Here is a 20,141-nt window from a genome sequence, read left to right as displayed (position 1 = left end):
AACTTTTTGACATAACTTTTCAGGGTATCTCAGTGATGAAAATCTGCTTGCTTTTCTTTTTTTTTTAATGCCATACAAAATTCATTGTAAAAGTGGAAGAGCTGTATGTAGCTTTTGTGACTTTTATAGACTCTTAGAGCAATCTGTGAAAACATGAATTCACACACATGCACACTCAACACTTCTGAGCATCATTATTTAAACTGCATATTTTGTCAGCAGCTTTAATTTTTCAAACTGTAAATATCAAGACACTTTCTTAGGTATCATTGAATGTTAAGTACAAATGAATGTGCATACAAAATGCAAAGTAAAGAGTCTATATAGCTTAGATGGTGACAAAAGCATTTAGCAGCATTGTGTACCATTCCTGCAATTTTAAATGTTAATATTGTCACTGACGCTGCAGACCGCATTGCCTGCTGCCCCTAATATGAGAATATTTAGACTGCCCTCAGACTTCATAACTTTCACTGACTATCCTTACTTCTCTCAACAGAAAAGCCTTTCAAAAAGTTTTTAAGTACCATGGAGGAGTGGTGACTGGAATACTGTCACTGCTGTCTTTGTTGACTAGATAAGTAAAAGACCTGCTTCTCCAAAATTACCGTTTTAATAAGAACTTTAAATATCAACACTTAAATACATAGAGATGAATGTGCTACATTTGTCAAATTACAACACACTACCAAGAAATTTATGTATATTACCCCCTCTATTGGATCAAATCTGTATAGTCATCCATACTGCATTGCTGGCCAACAAAGCATATATATAAATTTTTTGCCTCAAAACTCTAATCTTTGTACCATTTACAGCCGGTTTAGTTACACAAAATTTTTGTTCAGCATAATGTATTTATTTGTATAAAGGATCCCAACTTTGGAAACACATTTTGAATGCCAAAGATGAAGGCATGTGCCTGACCAGTGTGTAACACTGTATAAATCCAGCAAATGAACATTTCTTAAAAGCAGTTTTTCCTCACATCTCACAGCATGACATCCCTTCTCCACCTTGCACAACTAGCTTTCCTGACCAGTAGACAGAAGTATTTCCTCTCCCCCTGCCGTCTCTTCCCAGATGTTTCACCTGCTTGCAGGAAGCAGCATCCAAAATGCAATCCTGCTTTATCATGCACTAGCTCATGCTTTAGGTAGGACCTGCACGGACATGTGAAAGGGAGCTTATTCCTAAGGCCTAAGTAGAAAATTATATACTCCTAAACTCTTTGGTTAAGCAAAGCAACAGTACTTTCTCCTATGGGACACATCCTACTGTAACTCATATAACTGACAAAATCCTAAGCCCTGAAGACATCCAACAACAATGTATATAGTGACTATTATACTATAAAATTTACATAAACACTTTTGCTATTTAATATGATCTTTGGGGTTATAGAAATAACAATGCACTACCTCCAGATCCCTGTACAATTACAAAAATAAACCCTAAAATACCTTAACAGCATTCCCCTCAAAAAAGGTTAGACTGTAGCTCCAGAATGTCATTATTTTAGCTTCAAAATACCATTACTGAGAACATTATTTGCTTCACAGTAAAGAGGTTATTACTAATTATACATTACATGAAGAAAATTTTAAGAGTTATGAGAACTGAAAATCTCTGAAAGCCATACTACAAAGACGTGCGTTATAATCTAACTCTCCCAGCTGCAGCCTTTGCACTCCTATCTAATCTCTGTGTCTCTAACTTGTGATTCTTGCAGCAACCTTTTCTGTGCTCAGCACATATTTATCTGCATGAGCAATGCAATGAGAAAGAAAAAGCAGCACTTTCAACATGCTGTAAAAACTCCACCAGATGGCACCTAAAGACAACATGACCCACTACTTCAGCATGACTATTGCACACTTTTTTTGCTGTAAGGATAAAAATAAACCTTCAGGTTCATGATTTTAGCACATAGCATATAAAACCATGTATCTCTGTGATTCACTAGTCCACGTGTTTTAAGAAAATAGAAACATTTATAAACTGTATATTAGACTAATACTAAATAATGAAAGAAAAATGTTAAAAAACTGTTATCAGTATCTGTGAAATTACACTTGTATTATGTTCTTTCCTTAAAAATTTTTCCTCTTTGGTGAACACAGGTACCTTCCTCTTCCTTCTCAGCACATTTTTTCTCCTTTTGCCTCTTTCAGCTGAAAATCTCCTTTCGCTGTGTTCCAAAAGAGTTATCTTTCTCTTTTCATTATGATAGATCTCCAGAAACTTAGAACTGATAAAATGTATCAGGTCTGAGACTGACCTTGACATCTCTTGGCCTCCTACCCCTTCTAGTTGTAATAGACGACCAAAACTTCACAGTATACACGTTAATGAATAGCCACATTTCTCGTCTCCCAAATTAAGTACATATACTGGCTTTAACTCTGAAAAAATAGCATTACTAACCCTGTCAAAATGTTTAGCGATAGGCTATCTTTGTTTTCTATAGAAGCATCCTTAAAATTCTAAGTTATATAGCAGACATCGTTGCGCATCACCTATATACCAGAACATTATGTAGAGTATTTCTAGGACTTCTTCAATAGTTAAGAGGCAGGGAAGCAAGGGTGTGCTTGACAGTGCAAAGGCAAGACAATAGTTACTCTACTAGGTAGAAAAGGCTCAGAGACAAAGAATCCAAACCCAGTTATTCAAAGCATTACTAATTAAAAAGTATGCCAATATTACCCCAATAACAGAGCAAAATGTACCAATAAAAGGGAAACTAAATTAGAGTGTAAACAAAGACAGAATGAGTCAGATTCAAATAAAATAGCAACGTGTCTCATCTGTTTTGCATGTTCACAGAAAAACAGAAACTTATTTTAATAAAGGTAAGTGGAAACACGGGGCCTTCTGCTGGTTTCAAATGTAGAGTTCCCAGCAAATTCTGCATAAGCACATTTTGCTTTCAAAAATGACCCACAAAGACCTAATTAAGAAAGGATTATTGACTTTTTTACTATATTCCCAAATTACCATGGAAAAAAAACAAAAAAAAGAGACACTTGCAGGTGCGGTGTCCACCTAATGCTGGGACTCTCTCCACACATTGTCATGTAGAATCAGCTATACTGGTAGTTCTTGTCTAATCAACAAAGAAACGGGGGGGGGGGGGGGGGGGGGGGGGGGCTGGGGTGGTGGTGGTGAAAAATCTTATTATCTGACTTCTCATCTGATCAGTGGTTATTTCAAACATGTGTGTTCCCTTCACAAAATATGCAACTTGTACTGGTATTATACTGGTACTGGAAGTTTAATAATGTAAGCATACTGCATATAATGCAATTAGTTTTGAATCATAAGTCAGAGGATGTTACCTAAACAGCACACACGAACAGAAAATACTGAATGACTCCTGCCACCATCTCTCTGTTCCTACCACTTTTCAGGGTACTGACCATCACTCTTGTGACAACTAATGTCTGTAGATCTACTCAATTTCCAAACATTCACATCAGTATTGGCTCACAGCACAGAGCACTACACCCCAAGTATACAGAACTCCGCTTGTAGAAAAAGGTAATACCTCGTTTTTTTCAAGGGAAGGCTTTAAAAATGAAATTTATTCCAGAGTACATAGCAGGTCCTTAGGGGCTGTGTATTGTTGAAGTCTATGCAAGCCTGCATTAGTACCGCAGTGGGCTTTTCTTCTCATTTTAAGTGGATTTACTGATCATAACCAACCTCTGCAGTCATCAGTCCCTTACCAACAGCACTGGTAACAGCACCTTCCTTATTATGGTTGTCCAAAACACCTCAAATCAGCTTAAATCCATCCCAGAAGTCCTCCAGCAGGAAGCCCAAGAGGGTCTTTTTGGCCCGTTTTGAGCTCCGCGTAAGTAATAAGCAACGTCCCAGATAGCTGCCTAGGGCTGGAGGGAGGCCGTTGTGTTTCATGGAAACAGCTACAGCTAAAAGAAATAGCAACCAGCCAGCCATAATTAATGAGTTGTCATCCTCAAATCCAAATAAAACCATGGAAGGCTTTTGGTGAAGCAGCGGGGAAACACCCACCCCACCCACCAAAAGAAAACCAACCCCATCCTACAATCCTGAACATCAGATATGCTGAGTGTGAGCAAGCACTTGAAGATTAAACTTTCCCTAATCTCATCACCAACATCCTTCCATCCTCAGTATCTGGTTCCCTTATTTCACACGCAGCCTGAGGATAAACGGCTGAAAGACGATTTCCAGGACAACGCTGCCTTTGCTCCTTCTGACAGCTGCTCCCTGTAGCGCCGAACCCGGGTGCCCCGGGCTCCCGCCGGCCCCTCCCCGGCACAGGGCGCCCAGGGCCCGCAGAGACAGCCCGGCACAGTCACACTTCGCCGCCGGGCCCGGGCCCGCTCCCCGCCGGGCGAGGGGAGGCGGCTGCCCAGCCGCAGCGCCGGGGGAGCGGGGGGACGAAAAGCCCCAGGGGCGGCGGGGGACGAAACCGGGGCCGGCTCCGCGCGGCTCCTCCGACGCTCGCCACCGGCCCCGTTGGGGGCCCGCGACGCCGGCACGGAGCCGCCCGCGCCCAGCCCGGCGCCGACTCGAGCCCGGCCGCTACAACCGCCGCCGGCGCCATGGCCGAACAGCGCCCGCCGCGCCCGCTTTACTTCCCCCAGTTCCACGACCGCGCCGAGCCCGTCCCGCCCCCGGCCGACGGCGGCGGCCCTTGGACCCTCTTCCCAGCCATGTGCGGCCCGCGGCAGCCGCCGCCGCCGCCGCCTGCGGGCGGGGTGCCCCGCTGGGCCGCGGCGCTGGCGCCCATCGCCTACGAGCCGCTGCGCTTCTTCTGCCCGGCGGCGGCCCCGCCGGAGGGGGCGGGCGCGGCGCGGCGTCCCGGGGAGCAGCCGCAGCTGGAGGGCGAGATCTGTGAGCTGGGCATCCGCCTCAAGGAGCTGGAGCTGCGGGCGCTCATCGGCGACGGCTTCGACGCCCAGCAGTGTGCGTCCTCCCGCCGGGGCCGGGGCCCGGGGCCAGCGCGGACGGGAGCGTAGGGGTAGGGTCCCCCGCAGGGCGCACCCCTGGCACCCCAGCCGGCCGCGGGGGCAGGGGGCTGGGGCAGCCCCTCAGGTTTTGTCCCCGGACTCTTGCCGGCCGCAGGTGCCCAGGGAGCACATGGGGTGTGGGGAGCAAAGCCCTTGTCCAGTGTCATCTACCCGAGTCCCTGGTCCTGCACAACCACATAAAAGAGGCACAAGAATTACGGATGTGGTGACTTTTGCACAAAGGAATGAAACCCCCAACGTTACTAAGTGTTAGCAAAAAGCCAGTTCCATCACCGCTCAAATCAGAGGGCGTTTGTACATGCAAAAAAAATCACCACTAATGAGGTGCTGCAGTAGTCAACTGCCACTTATATAAAATAAAGGCCACTGATGACCACAGATAGTTGGAGGTATAAAAAACAAAACAAAACAAAACAAGTCAAATAAGTTTGGCATTTAATTTTAAAACCTGCTGGCCATGAAGGAAATACAGGAAATCAAATAGCTCAGCAGACAGCTATTACCAAGCGTTGCAGTAGGGAGGCCAACAACTGCTAAGGATATTATGCCCATAATTTCCTTCAAGGCCACGGGCTGCCAGTCAGGAAACTTTCAGGAGTGCAAAGGTTACAAGAACACAGGACAAATGTCCATCAGATACACACATTCAGAGGCAGATCTCAAAAATACTCTATTCTAATAAGTAGTTTACATACACTTACTTTTCAGAACAGGAAATTAATGAGCTTATTTCCTTTGTTACAGCCATACATGCCTTTTCCCATTTAATACCTATTATTTTCAAAACGTGAGAAACTTTAGTTTTCAGATATTTGCTAGACAAGAAATTGTAAGGAATTATTACTTTGCTTAACTCGTTATTTGATTTTCTTAAAAGTATTGTAAAGTATTAATTACAAAATTAATGTAGAATTATGTTTCATTCCTGTTTAGATAAACTTCTGAAGGCACTAAAAGAAGAAAAGATACAACACCTGAAAGCAAGGCAAAAGCTAAAGAAATAGCCACCAACATGATGAGGATTATTTCAGCTGGATATTCTGTCGCTACATCACTATAAAATATTTTAATGGATATTTAATATTATTTTTCTACTTAGTATATGCTAGTCTCCTACCAAATTAAAAAATGCAGCACATTTTCATCTTGACTTTTTTGTGTATTATTCCTCTGGTACTAGCTACTGATCACACTACTATATTTTTTCACTTATTTTTTTCCAGTAACTATAGGCAAACAGGATGGCTAATACTTTCTTCCAAAACACTGAGAAATTAATGCTGCTAATATCAAGATTCTTAGCAGTTCACTGACCATGTTCAAGATACATGTAGCAAGGAAACACAGTAATTCCAAAACAAAATAAAGGAGGGAGTTGTTTGTTTTAATTCTAGGTACATTAAGTGAAACTGAGTGTAAATAGACATGGTCAGAAGTCCTATGCCTCTAAGCAAGCTTTTTGTGTTAGCATAAAAACCCTAGCTACAATTACAGTGTATTCTTTTATTGTCCATAGTATACCACAAAATTACAGAAGTTATGGCTTGAGTCAGTTTTTTTAAGAGAATGGTTGTATAACATTAACTTTCAGCTCAGCCTGTGGCAGTTTCGGGAGTGACAACATCCTTACATTTAGCAGGCATGTCCTTTCAGGACAAGGGAAATGGACAGAGGCAGCCATGACAGAGTGAAGATCTGCAGAACATCTGCCACTGAAAAAGTAATGCCATGTGTGGCATCAAGAATAACCTAACACAGTAGTAAATAGGCTCATCAGACTGATAAAAAGATCCCAATTACTTTTTCCTGTTCTAATTCAAGAGCAGTATGTGGCAGCATGAAATAATAGTCACCAACCCTGAAGCTATTGTATTTTAGCAAGCAGCGTTTTTTTTTTTTTAAAAAAAAACAGTAGTATTGTAATCTGTGGTTTTTTTAAACTGCATTCATGTTGCTCGACTATGAAACATTTTAACACAATAAGATATCAAAATTTTATTTCCTATTACTGCTTATTCCAGCATTCACTTTTTTATTATCTTCATCTTTCCAGCCCGTTTTTGATCCACCCTACACTGAGTTTATATGAAAAAAATATCTAGTTTATAATTCCTGTTGTCAATTGGAAAGCTATAATAGGCACATTTTATCAGAGCAGCTAGAAGATCTTAAACAGAATCTTACCGTCCGCAATTGCTGTTGTCAGCCGGGTGTCTCCACCAATACAGCAGTTCAGGGCTTCACCTGCTAACTGATGTGTTTTTTTAACAAAACACGGCCTAAGCAGGGCTGGGGGAGCATGGCAAGGCCTCAGGCAGGGCAGGGTGAGGGGCCAGGCCCCGGGCCCACACAGGAGGCCCAGGGGCAGGACTGGCGATAGGGCTACCTGTAACACCGGCCCACGGAGGGTCTCAGCACGGCAGCCCTGACACTCAGACACCCCTTCGCCTGCAACACAGCCCAGGCTGGGGTGGGAGCTGGGGCCTGAGCTTAAACCGTGCTCCCAGGGCAGAGAGCAGGCCATGGGGGCCCAGAGGCGGCTGCTGAGGGCGCCTGCAGCCCGTGGTCCCCGGGGGCCTGAGGCCTGGCCACCACCCAGGCCAACGGTCACTTTCTAGGCTGATGGCCACTACCGTTGGCTTCCCCCAAACACTCCAGTCCATCGTCTACCCCAGCAGAAACACCCTCCCTCTGCAGCCTCCTTAAATCCACTCTTCAGGCCCGCCTTGACACCATTTAATTGCTGCTTAGCTCTTTAGAGCCTGATTAACGATATTGTGCTTCTGGCTAAACAGTTCTGGTTTCAGTAGTTGGCATCTTTTAAGCCATTTTACTCTAGACAGTGCACAAGTAACTTCGTAAACAAAGTATTTTTACACACGGTCGGAAAATGCTCACCTAAACACTGATGATTTCTGTCTTTCCAACCACCCCTTGGAGGCTGAGGCACTAAAAAGTGAATCTAGGTGCCTAAAGGACCAGATTATTACCAAAATACCTTGGAAATTTGGGCTTTGGTGTTTCACAGCTCCCTCTGTAGAATGATGAGAAAAAGTTTCTCAGAGTTTTGAGGCTAAACCTATGAACAGATACTGAAATAGTTAATTACTATGAAAATGGGAACTGTATTGGCGCCTAAACTGTATAATGGAAGACAAACTTGGACAAGACAAAAAGGGCCAACATACAGGGGCCTGCAAAGGTTTTGGGCAGAACTAAGAGCTTTTAAATCAAGTTAGGTAGCAGAGGAACTAAATTTTCCCAAATCTCCAGAATAATTTTGATCCTAAACCACTCTAAGTTTTCCCATGGTTATTGCAAGGGCCTACAAGGATTTCCATTACATGTGATCACTGCTTCCTATTACTTCCCCTCACCTTTTACCAACTCTTTCACATTGCGTCCAGCTCCTATCAGCCATTACTCCCTCAGGTTTTCCTGCCTTAAACAGAGCTACTTTTCCCAGCACACAGTTTAAATTTTTTCCATCTGTTGTTCAGTGTGTCATACAGCCTTTATGTTAAAACAACACTTTATGTTTAATTAGTGGGTGATAATGCAGGGAATAACATCAGTTAATAGGTAATCTCAATTAAAGTTGCCAGGGGACACATATCTACTGAAAAAAAAATAATCATTTTGTTCACATGCCAAAACAAGGCAGAATGGCTTCCCTTGGCCAGCGTTGGCCATGGCACTGTGCTATCAGGACGCTTTGGTCAAAGTCCTTTCACTGAAGCATCTCAGCATTCCAAGATCTTTAAAGGATGGAGGCTATCTTCACTGGAAAGCCAGTCTGACCTTCTGTGTGTGAAGGAGCACCTGCAAAAGTACCTTAGAGTCTGTAAGGGACGTACAATGAAAAATTTCTGCCTGGAAAAGAATCACTGTTTGTACTTTTCATTGGAAATGCCAACACATTCATATGCATGAATCTGGTGAGAGAGTAATAGCTTGCATTAAGAGCCAGAACAAACCACCATTCAAACATAATGGCACGCATGATGATTCTTATTTGTCCATGAACATTTTATTTACTTTTATTTTTCTTCTCTGACCTTTTCTTCACCTGACCTTGCCAGTAACTTGCTCTCATCTCTGTAGGCTTATGGGTTCATCTCAAAACTAATCTATTTATTGTTTCTTTTTTAAAAACTAAACATATAAGAAACAAAATAGAATGAGCATTCTTACTGCAGGATTTTTATTCATAAATTCATTTTTTTATTGTTTCTGTTCTTTTAGACTGCTTAGGGAAAGCTAAGCCTGCTGTTTAGATGCCAGCACACCTCAGATCTCTTTCATATAGCAGCTGCCTTGTGACTCAATAAATCTATCCCTATTGTATTCAAGAAAGAAACATTAGGCTACGATTTCGACTCATGGGCAGAGATCTCAAAACATCAGTAGGTTGCTCCCATTTCCAATTCTTAACAAAGAAAGCTTCTCAAAGAGTAGAGTATCACATCTTTTCAGTCAGCCTGAGGGCTGAGAAGTGACAGCTGCCTTACTGAAAGAACCATGTCCACACCTACCGTGATACTCCTGTGCTTGCCCAGGAGTGCCCTCAGGTCTTTTACTTTGGAAAACTGAAGCAGCCTTGTCTGCTTTATGATGGGAAGAATTAGATAGAAAGTGATTTGAAAACAAGAATGCATTTAAGCTTTGAAATATTTTGTACCAAACAATTGGGTCCATCAGGTTTTAGACTGCTTTATTTTAGAATTTGCTAGGTTAAAATTCTCCAAACAAATATTCAAGCCTTATTACAAATGGATCATTACAATATAAATTAATCTTCAAGTAAAACTGCCTTAATTAGCAGAGGGAGAGATTACAGAATAAATCTAAGAGAACTAAACTGTCATTAAGTTATTTTTCTATTTTCAGCAGTGAATGCTGCATGGTAGCTTCACCTGTCCTGAAAATTCAGAGCTAATATCTCAATATAAATAGGGAAATCAAGAGCAGCACTTTAAGAAGCTTGTCCTTTTTTGTTTGTTTAGGAAGTAGTGTTTCCTTAAGATCATTGGTATCTAGATACTGAATCTAAGAGGTGCTAACCAGGAAGCATTTGGCCTTTCTAAGGAAACATAATTATTAATAACACTAGTCAGTTGTTTAATGTTACACACTAAAACCATACATTTGCAAAATAGGCTGAGATTTTGGTATATCTTGATAAAAGCCAGAAAAAAACCCTTGAGGCCACTTAAGTACTCACAGACACAATTTATATATATATAACTGTATCTTATATATACCATCTGTCTAGAACCTTAGTAGAGATACATACACTAGGAAGTTCATTTATCCTTTATTTTGGAGAGATCCTTTCCTGCCTCTTTTTTCCTATGAACCTACAATGAGAGGGAAGAAGAGTTAGTTGTGTTCCTTGTAATAAAATTAACTTTGTATTCCAAATGTCCTGCATCATAAATTGCACAAAAGCACATACCTGCATTTTCCCATTTCTTTTAATTTCACTTCAGACTGATAGCAGGACACTTAGTCCTGGGTAAGTACCAGTAAAAACCACAGTAACTGACTGAATAATTGGAGAAAGGCATAGAGGACATGAAGGGGAGAACAAAAATTCACAAAGGAAACACAGGATCATAAGATGCCCTCAAAAATCCATGGGCTTGCTAGTTACTGTCCTGCTCACCTCTGCAAGGCAGGCAAATGCCTTTCCTCAGAGGGAGCAGCACTGCTGAAATACATGGTTTTAGCTTGTGGGGTTCTTAAACTCCTTTCCTGTCCTTTGCCAGGTTCTGCCTCTAAAGCATGAGCAGCAGAACCCCTACAAAGTCCAGGATCCTGGAAGCTCCAAGCGAGAACCATCCTCTTGCTTTAAAGCAGCTGATCTAAAGAAAAGGACACAGCAGGAACAACCACTGAGTAGCGACATAGATTTTAAGATATATTTTATTTAATGTGCAAAATTGCCAAGAAAAAACATGTACAACTTCAACTAAGCTATAGCCACTAACATGAAAGAAACTATTCTATGTACTTGTAAGCTTCATTTCTAGAATCACCCTACAGTTCAGAGTAAAAACAGCCATTTGGTAATGACCCAGAACATTTTAAATGCCTCCTTTTCAGTGATATGTAAAATTCTACCATTGGTATGGGTTTACATTTGAAATTGCCAAAGGAACCAGTTCTTGGAGATTTCCCTTCCGATTGCATAGTATAAAATTTTAATTAATTATTTTAATCCTCTTTCAATTTAATCCCTAGACTTGGCTTTACAAATCACTCTCAATTTTGCAGCTCAAACTCACTTCAGAAAACCAATTTTCCCATTTACAGCTGAAACACTTACAGATTTTGAGCAATTTTCACAGACACAGCCATTACAGTTTAGTTGAATCAAGCTGTGAACAACAAAGATAACATGGATATTTGTAATCATGCAGAGCTAGACCTTTCCATAATTCAAAGAAGAAAAGTTCATTTTGTCAGAAAGTGAGGTCTGTTGCATGGGAAGTGAGACAATTTATTGATATTACATCTCTGTAAAAATGGTAGAAGCTGTTCTTGGAAGGGCTTCCTAGAACATACTGAAATAGTATCAGGAGATGGTTTTTTTTTCTTGTAAATTCACACATATTTAAACGCTACCAGAGGAACAGGTAGTTTGTAGTCTTGAACAATTACCAAGCTCCGTGAAATAATAAATAGTGCTTCATACTGAAGTATCCACTTGCACTCCAGAGTTTCAGTGTTTCTAACATTATCAGTTAGTTCAGCCTTTCACCAGGGGCGTGAGGAGAGGCAGTCCCTTCACCCTGCTTTACAGATGGGGACACTGAGGCATAGTCAGATTAAGTGCCTTGCCCAGGACCAATCTGAAATTCTGAAGAAGGGTCACGATCTCCCAGTTTCTAGCTACCCATAACCAGATAGCATCCTTCCTCTCTTTGCAGTTTTAAGATACTTGTGGTGGCTAATTCACTGAGAGAATACCGGACCAGTCCTGCTCTCCTTGAAGTGAGCAGGTGTTTTGCCAATAACTTCAGTGGAAGACGTTCTCTGTATTCATTTTTTGCCTTAATACTACTATGGCATAAGGATCACAAAGCAGAACATGGGCCAAAGCCGTGCAGTGCCATAGCTAATTAAAAATTGTATCACATATGTTGGTTACTGCTTCTATCACACTAGCAGCGTATCAGCAAGCTAAAGAGTGTACCTCTTTGTGTACAACAACATAAAAGTCAAATTCAGAATGCAAAACAATGGCAAGAAATGAAAATAAAAAGTCAAAGAACATAGGAATATCTGTGCTGTACACATGTCGTTTTTAACAAGACCCAAAGAACTGCTCAGAACAGACCCTTTGCTGTGTCTGACCCGTTTCTGCTGGGTTGCTAAATGCTAAACCAAAATCCAACCCTCAGTAAGATGGGTTCTATCTATTTTTTCCAAAAATTTTGGCTTCACTGTCATTTTTTCTATCAGATATGACTTTGAATGCAATTTGAAGAACCCAACACCAACATGAAATGAAAAAAGCCTTCCCCATCTCTCTGTCACAGAAAGCAATATTAAAATAAATTTGGTGGGGAGTAAAGTATTGGGTTTGGGGTTTTTTCTCCTACTTGCACTGTGGAAAATAGTAGATAAAGGCAAGGACAAAGAATAAACCTCAAGTTTACTTACATTCAGATCTCTCATGTTTATAACTCTGAAACAGAATACACTGTTGCTATTTTTGCACTGGTTTAACAAATGAAGAAATCAAAAGCTAATCAAATACATAAAATCGATTCCAAGCAGTTAACTTCAAGACTTTCTGACCTGCCATAGTAATCAGTTCATAATTACTTAGTGTCCATCCACTGCTGAAATAGCTTTACCACCTATTCTAGTACAGTCACTCGCTTTTTAGATCCCGGTGAATCCCTGACATAGGCTGCTGTACCCTGCTGCATCACATCTCAAGGTATCTATTGGTTAAGTTTGCTGGTGATGCAGGACCTAAAAGCCACTGATTCCTTGCAAAAAGCCAGAGTTAAGGACCCACAAATTTCTGGTTTAATAGTTTAAAAACTTAATCATATACACAGGCACTCTTTATAGGGTCCCACTGGAGGCTGCAAAAGTCAGTGCTCCTTGCCAGATATGCAAGACTTCAATTTATGCCAGTGTGTGTTACGGTGTTTAGACACTGGTTTACAAAGCATAGAAATGCATTGAGCTGCAGTGAAGAGGGACATACTTTGGAAGGAAGATTCACCTCCTCTCTAAATATTGTACGCAGTGGAATCAACTTTCTGTATGATTTACAATCCTTTGGACCCATTATTGCCTAGTATGTAAATGCGTATTTATAAAGTTACAAAATTATTTACAGAATGTAATATAGTTTCAAGCTACTCCTTGGGAATGAATTGAGCATGGAAATTCTTGAAAAGTCAGGCACTTCTTAAAACAAGAATTATTTTTAACAAATGGAAAAAAATCAGATTCCTGAAACACCTCTTCACGGTAGTTACATGATCCATCTGCTATACATTTGGCCACCTAACTATTTAAAACCCATTTCTCATCTTTCATGAGCTTCATAACAGAAAAAACTGTGGGAACTAACTCTTCATTATTGCCTCTATACACTTTAAGAAACCTGAAATGGATGGGGACAAACAGATGAAGAACTAGTTTTCAAAAAATATTTTGGAGAGAGATAGAGATTAGTATAATTCCATACTTAAGGAATCCTAAGGGATTTTCAATAGGAATATGGTCTTAAGGTGATTATAAAATCATGAAATATTGTACAATTTTGGGGTATCACAACAGTGTTAAAAATCGGGACCTAAACCACCTTTCTGCCACACCACTTTGGTGTCTGTGGTTTTTACATCTGTTGGTATTAAGGGCCGCCCAAACAGCAAATGTGTAACATAGGGTAGTCTATCCACCTCAGAGCCCCATCGAAATCCCTGTCTCATCTCCCATGTCTTGCGCACAGCCAGAGCAAAAATTTCCCCCAAATAACAGGAATCACCAGATGCTCAGTTTTCTCACTGGGCATGGCAAAATATTTTTCATCAAGGTTGTGCAAAGCTGTTATTCTCAACAGATTCTGCGGTGTTAACCACATTTACCTTAATGACTTGGCCATCTTGAAACTTTCTTCTAATGAGCAAGTCAGTATGCAATTCATTTACTGACCTATATAAATCTCATTTCAACAAGTTAAGTTTTGCATTATTTATTTATGAGAAAAAGGCAAGTTAAAAAAAAAACCATTGTGAATGAGTACTTATGCTCAATTTGCATGCCTACCCTTTAAAACAGAAAAATTTAACTTTGAAGTATTTTGATAAGTAAAACAAAACCTAAAAATCTTACTCAGTCCTGGGTTATGGTCAAAATATTAACTGATGAAAAGGATGTCTAGCACAGGAAGTGTCAGCTACCACTGGGCACACTCATTCCATATAGCACTGTGACAATCTACAGTGCTATAGCTAAATAGCATTATAGTAAACAACCCCAAGCTAATCCATTTCTCTTTGAACACACGCTGCTTTGTAAATTTGCTTAGCAGACCATCTGAAGCGATCACAGAGAACTAGCTAGATGTTATTTACCCCACATACTTATTTTCAAAATTACGTCTGTCTTACTCAAAACAGCTGTGTGCCTGTACCCTGTTATAGGGAGGCAGTAAGTGACCAGAAGAGAGATCTGCTCCGTCAGCCACAACAGCACACTGAGCAGGAGGGGATGCTGCCCTGCACTCCCTCCAGTTAGTGAGCAGTCCTGATCTCAGCAAACCAAACTTTCCCCTTTTCAGAAAGCCTTAAAAAAAAGAAAAAAAAAGCTAATGCTATTAACATACTAGCATACTATATGATGATGGGTGTCCCGCGCCGCCCCCCCCCACAGCCCCCGCCATGATGTAGTAAAATATATATAATATGCCATACAACTTGGTGTTTTATTACAAGAGATTACTTTGAGTAACTGGAAACCACTCATGTTAATTATGCCACTCTCATGTGGAGCTGCACAGAGCATGCACATGGCTTACACAAAGGAGTGGAAGCATGAATTAACACACTCTCTTGTGATAGGACTGAGTCTTAATTTATACATAGCAGGCACTGACAAGGAAAGGAGCACTCCTTGCTCAGAACAGCTGTCCAACATAACCATTTTCTAGTAGGTCTGAGTCAATGTGCAACAGCAGATCTATGGCTTCCAGACCATTAAGGTACTCCAGACCTGTTAATATCCTTCATATTATCTCACACTTGTTCTCTTCCTACTTCCTACTACCATGACCTTCATGTCAGTGAGATATGGGAAGCCACTGAGATTTGTTTATGTACAAGAAATGCAAAGTCAGGACTGTAACTGATTTACAGCATCCTTGGACACAGTACTCGGAGCCTCTCAGTCGTGTACAGGTTGAACAAGGTCAGCAAAATGAAGTGACTTCTGCTAGCTCAGAAAACTTGCTGCTTTCAAGCTCCCTCAGACTTTTAGAAGCTGACAGTTAGCTCTTGTGCAATGCAGGTCTAAAAAAAGTACATTAAAATGTAATTAATTCTTTAACAGTCAGGCATCTTGAAATATAACAAACACCGTAGTTAGCTTTGTATGTATATCCCTTAAACAAGACAGTTCTGCCACTCAATCCAATGTTGTTTTTTCTATCTTACATTATCTTACATTTCTTACATGTCTCACCTTCTCAAAGTTAGTCTGAAAAAGAAATGATCATTACTTATGATAGTTTCCTCATGTCTATATACAGGATTTACATGCACTTCTATCAAGTTCTACCCATAATATTACTAGATACAAATATTATTCATATTTCTAGATTGAGTGCTAGAGCTTCTCTCAAATCCAGATAATACGTTTTTTCTCAAAAACTGACCATCAGAGTACCCTCTTATCCTGTTAAAGTTACTGTTCTACTGATGTTAATAATTGTCACACATAGTATACCTACAGAAAGTGGTCATTACACACATACCGAGAAGTAATTTTACGTGCATTTCATTTGCAGATGTTTCTACCGATGATTTACAAATCTGAAGACAAATAGTGGTCAGAACATCAACATTTTTGTACACAGACAACTGTATTTTCACCTAAACATTCAATATAATTGTAAAGAAAGTTGGGGCATTTAGTACAAAAACCTTAATGACTAACTTTTTATTAGTAAAAATGGTATGAATATATTCTAATGCAGTTATAACTTTAAACAGGTATACCTTCCTCTTTGAAATCAGTATTGAAAAACTCTATTGTAATTGTAGCCATACAAAATGTTTATTATATTACAAATTATTTGTACACTATATTTTCACTTTATCATTGCTTTGTGCTCAGACAGTATAAATATTACAGCATGATTTTTCTTTCCTGGGAATGTCCTTACTGTCTTGATTTAACCTTACTTTGTACTGAAAAAAATAAATAATAATAAAAAATACAGAAACATATTCCAAACAGGATAGAAAGCCATTATGAATGAAGAATGTAAGATGTCTTTGTGAATAAAGTGCACCACAATGGTTTTGGAGTGATGGTTCAGGGAATATTCAATAGACTGCACATCACTGATAACCATATCAAACAAAATTAATTTTGAAAGTCTATCAGGTCTTCCTCAGTATTGTGAAGGGTACTTTGTTTAACTTTACTGAAATGGGTTTTGTTTCTAGAAGGCTATTTAGGTGTTTATACTTGGGGTTTTTATATTTTTTCATTTTGTTTGCACATAGGCATCAAACCCTGTACACCTACATAATGGCCAAACTTGTTAATTTCCAGTTTGGCAAGATAGATGCTTCATCATATAAGGCATGAGACTTGACCCTCGCACATTTTTTTGTCAGAACTACTAAATCATTTAAATTTAAGATAGGATACAGCTTTACAAACAGAGCAAAGTGTCCCAAAGATGCTGTTTAAATCCGGTATGTCCTACCTCTTGTGACTCCTCTGGGAATGTCATAATGTCACCCTTCCCCACTACAGGGCTTCAGCACTCCCATCCATGTGATTGCTGCTGCTTCCATACTTGCAGTTTTGGGCTAACTCTGCAAAACCACAATCTAAGATACAGAAATTGATTTCACAGTACATTTCACTCCCATTGCATAGAAGGGCCTACCTACTTGCAAAATTTCAATGTGCTAAAAAGAAGAATCAAAAACTGAGGTAATAAAGCTGATGCAAAGTGTGGCTGACCATTTAGTGTAGATGTCACTTACCAAGATAGATTAAGCCAGTTATGAACTAGCTTATGCTAAATAGAAGTAAGCTGCTCTTCAATTATGTCTGCATTTATGTTACAGTGATTTAAATGACTGAAAAATAAGCAGAATATTGTCCAAGGGATTCTAAGTGAGACTTGCACGTATAGACAAAACCTAACAGAGAAACACAGCCTTGCTCTCAGTGTGTGAAGTTCCCACTGAAGCCAACCAGAACTAGTCTTTTTATGGCACACTGAGTTTGGCCCAGTATTTTTAAGTTGTTATTTCAAAGTGTGATATTCTTAGGCAGTTATTAATTCAACACAATTTGGATGTATTGTATTACACTGGTAAGATCCGTATTATTTAGCTGACAGGAAACTGAGACAGCAGTCTGTCTTTACTAGACTGATATTTATATTAAAGATTGAGTTTCTTTGGTTGTTTCATATCCAAGTCACCCAAATGTATATTTGTGTACTCCAGACATAGCGTGTTCATATTGATCATTAAAATTACTAGGGTTTTTTTCTTTTTTTTTTCCCCCACTTGGTTTATGGAAATTTTCTGACTATAGCAGACCAGTCACTTACATAAATATACAGCACATATATACATAGAAATTACAAAAATACATTTTATTTATATCTGGTTTTTAAATAATAAAAATGAAATTTCACATTTCTTGAAAGATTAGCTAGCATTCCAAAAGCTTCTGCAATATTTAAGGTATTGGAGCAGAAGGTATGTGGATATTCTAGGATAACTATGTATCACAATCTCAGCCAGGGTTTGTAATATAATTATTTGGGGAAAAAATAACTCTGCTTTAAGAGTTTGTGCTTCATCAATTTCTTCTTTTATCCCCTATTCTAGTCTCCTCTTCTCTCTCCTCCTCTCATTTTACTAATGGCCAAGAAGCTAAACCAAGTTCCCTTTCTCACCTCAGTAAAGACCAAAGAAACTCAGGGAAATGAAGTGATCAGACAAAACAGCATAAGCAATTGAGGATAACTAAATAAGTTACTGAAATGAAGGACATTACCTTTAACTCCAGTTGACAAACATGCCTAACACAACAAATTTTGCAACAAATTCAGTTCCTGAAGCTAACTGCTGAAAGAACTGAAAACAATTGTTCGTGACCTCTGACTAGTTTATGCAACTGCAAAAGATAAACTACTGTCCCACTCAACTGGTTTGATTTTCTTTTGGGATTGGATTCATACAACAATGCAGCTGAACAATTAGTGACCTTTATCTTGCACAATGTAAAGTCAGCATAATTCCTGGAAATGCTCTCTTTTTCACAGAACATTAGTATTTTTGTTAATCCATGTAACTGTTTACTTATTTACATGTTAATATAATCATTAGGCCCTCTACATTCAGAACTTCCTAGGTGTGCATTCACTGTTCCAGCGTAATCAAAATCAACTGCAGCTTCAGGTAGCACTTTCTGGTATCACTTTAGTAGATATTGTTTAAGAAAGAGAAAAAAGCACTGTGTTAAACAGAGGTTTTCTTGTCCAAGCAGGTGTATTCATTATTCCAGTTCAGAAAGCCTTGCTCAAAGGTCTCAGGTTTACCAGCTTCACATGCATTCAGAGTGAAAAGCCTGAATATAGAGCAAACGCAAATAACCTTTTTTCATTTCTCCTCGAAGCTTCTAGCACCAATATCTTTTGTTGGCTCTTCGGGCATTGTATTCTCTCACGCTGAAAAAAAATCTTGTCTATAACTCATCAGTGGCATCGAGGGACAAAGTAGCCACCAATAATCAGAATATCATTCACCTTCTTCACAGTCGTCTCTTCTTTCACTTCTTTGTACTGTTAATAGGATGAGGAGATCGGGGCTATTTACAGGACATTTATTTGTATTACTTACTCATCTCAAATTCTTTTGGTTTGAATACAGTCTCTAGAATGAAAAGGCTGAACTGGCTCTGCATTGCTGAAATCAGCATCCCTTATACAATGTCCTGCAGCAAACAAGTAACATGGTCACTGCCACCCCTACTGTGGCCTTTAGCTAACCATGTTGTACTGTATGTTCTTCTTTAATCCAAGTTTTTGACATGCAGAACTTATTTTCAGCGGCTCTACATTTGAGCCTGCAAAGAAACATGGTGCAGACACATTCAGCAGCATCTCTAGTGATGACGATCATAATACAAGAGCTAAGTGACAAACAATTGCATATGATCAGTCTTATCCATATGAAACAGGTACCTGGCAGCATTTCTGTAGCCAGCAAGCAGAATTACATATCTTCAGAGTCCTGTTGCTCTACTTTAAGTCACTTCATACTATTGACTTTTCAGACAGAGAAAAATGCCATCGTATTGGCACAATTCACAGCAAGTTTGTAACTCAAAATTAAAGGAGTCACTTTCTTGGCTACCCCAGGTTGCACGATACAAATACTGCACACAAAAGATACTAGACCTGGAATTCAAACATATCCGTTTGCTTCTTGGCCAGTTTAGCAACTTCTTCTCTTATTGCCTTTACAAGGGCAGCTGTAGAAATATTGGTGAGAGGAGCATCAGATGGGTCATTTTCTGTCAGGCTCTGCTGCGAAGCTGCAGTGGATGGCAAAGGAGCTTGTTCCAGGCTGGGATGCATGCTGGCTTGCTGGCTGTACTGGCGAGGAAGTCGTGAAGGAGAGTTGTGTTGATAGCGGGGCCTCGGATAAGCCTCGATGTACCCAGGAAGCGGAACCTGCAGAGCGTTGTAATTATACAAAATTACACGGAACAATTGATCCCAGTGCCACCTGCCAGGTAACACAAATCTCCCCGGGGCAGAATAACATCTAACAGATAGGATCACAGGAAAAGAACATGATTCTAAGCATCCATTTACAAATGTCT

The 20,141-nt window shown here is 40.0% G+C and overlaps 2 protein-coding genes across 7 annotated transcripts in view; one reads left to right on the top strand and one right to left on the bottom strand.

Annotated features, from left to right (window-relative positions):
* The first annotated feature begins 3,169 nt into the window (after window positions 1-3,169).
* On the top strand, window positions 3,170-6,053 carry LOC308071018 (uncharacterized protein C11orf91 homolog). The gene is made up of 2 exons (XM_080405884.1): window positions 3,170-4,959; window positions 5,958-6,053. The coding sequence occupies exons 1-2, from the start codon at window positions 4,596-4,598 to the stop codon at window positions 6,026-6,028; spliced, it is 435 nt and encodes a 144-aa protein (XP_080262010.1). The 5' UTR covers window positions 3,170-4,595; the 3' UTR covers window positions 6,029-6,053.
* A 15-nt stretch (window positions 6,054-6,068) lies between these two features.
* The window catches only part of KIAA1549L (KIAA1549 like), a 143,331-nt gene continuing 129,258 nt past the window's right edge, over window positions 6,069-20,141 (bottom strand). For 2 of the 6 annotated variants that reach the window (XM_080405836.1, XM_080405837.1), the window contains exon 21: window positions 6,076-19,989. In XM_080405836.1, coding sequence (XP_080261962.1) covers window positions 19,708-19,989 — 282 coding nt within the window. In that variant the 3' untranslated portion in view covers window positions 6,076-19,707. Of the gene's footprint in view, window positions 19,990-20,141 lie in introns of all 6 variants that reach the window. The other 4 variants (XR_013930966.1, XM_080405834.1, XM_080405833.1 and 1 more) reach the window with 4 other exon arrangements.

This window comes from Falco punctatus (genome assembly GCF_963210335.1).
Source record: "Falco punctatus genome assembly, chromosome: 10".
Taxonomy (NCBI): Eukaryota; Metazoa; Chordata; class Aves; order Falconiformes; family Falconidae; genus Falco; species Falco punctatus.
This window is presented reverse-complemented; position numbering and strand designations above follow the sequence as displayed.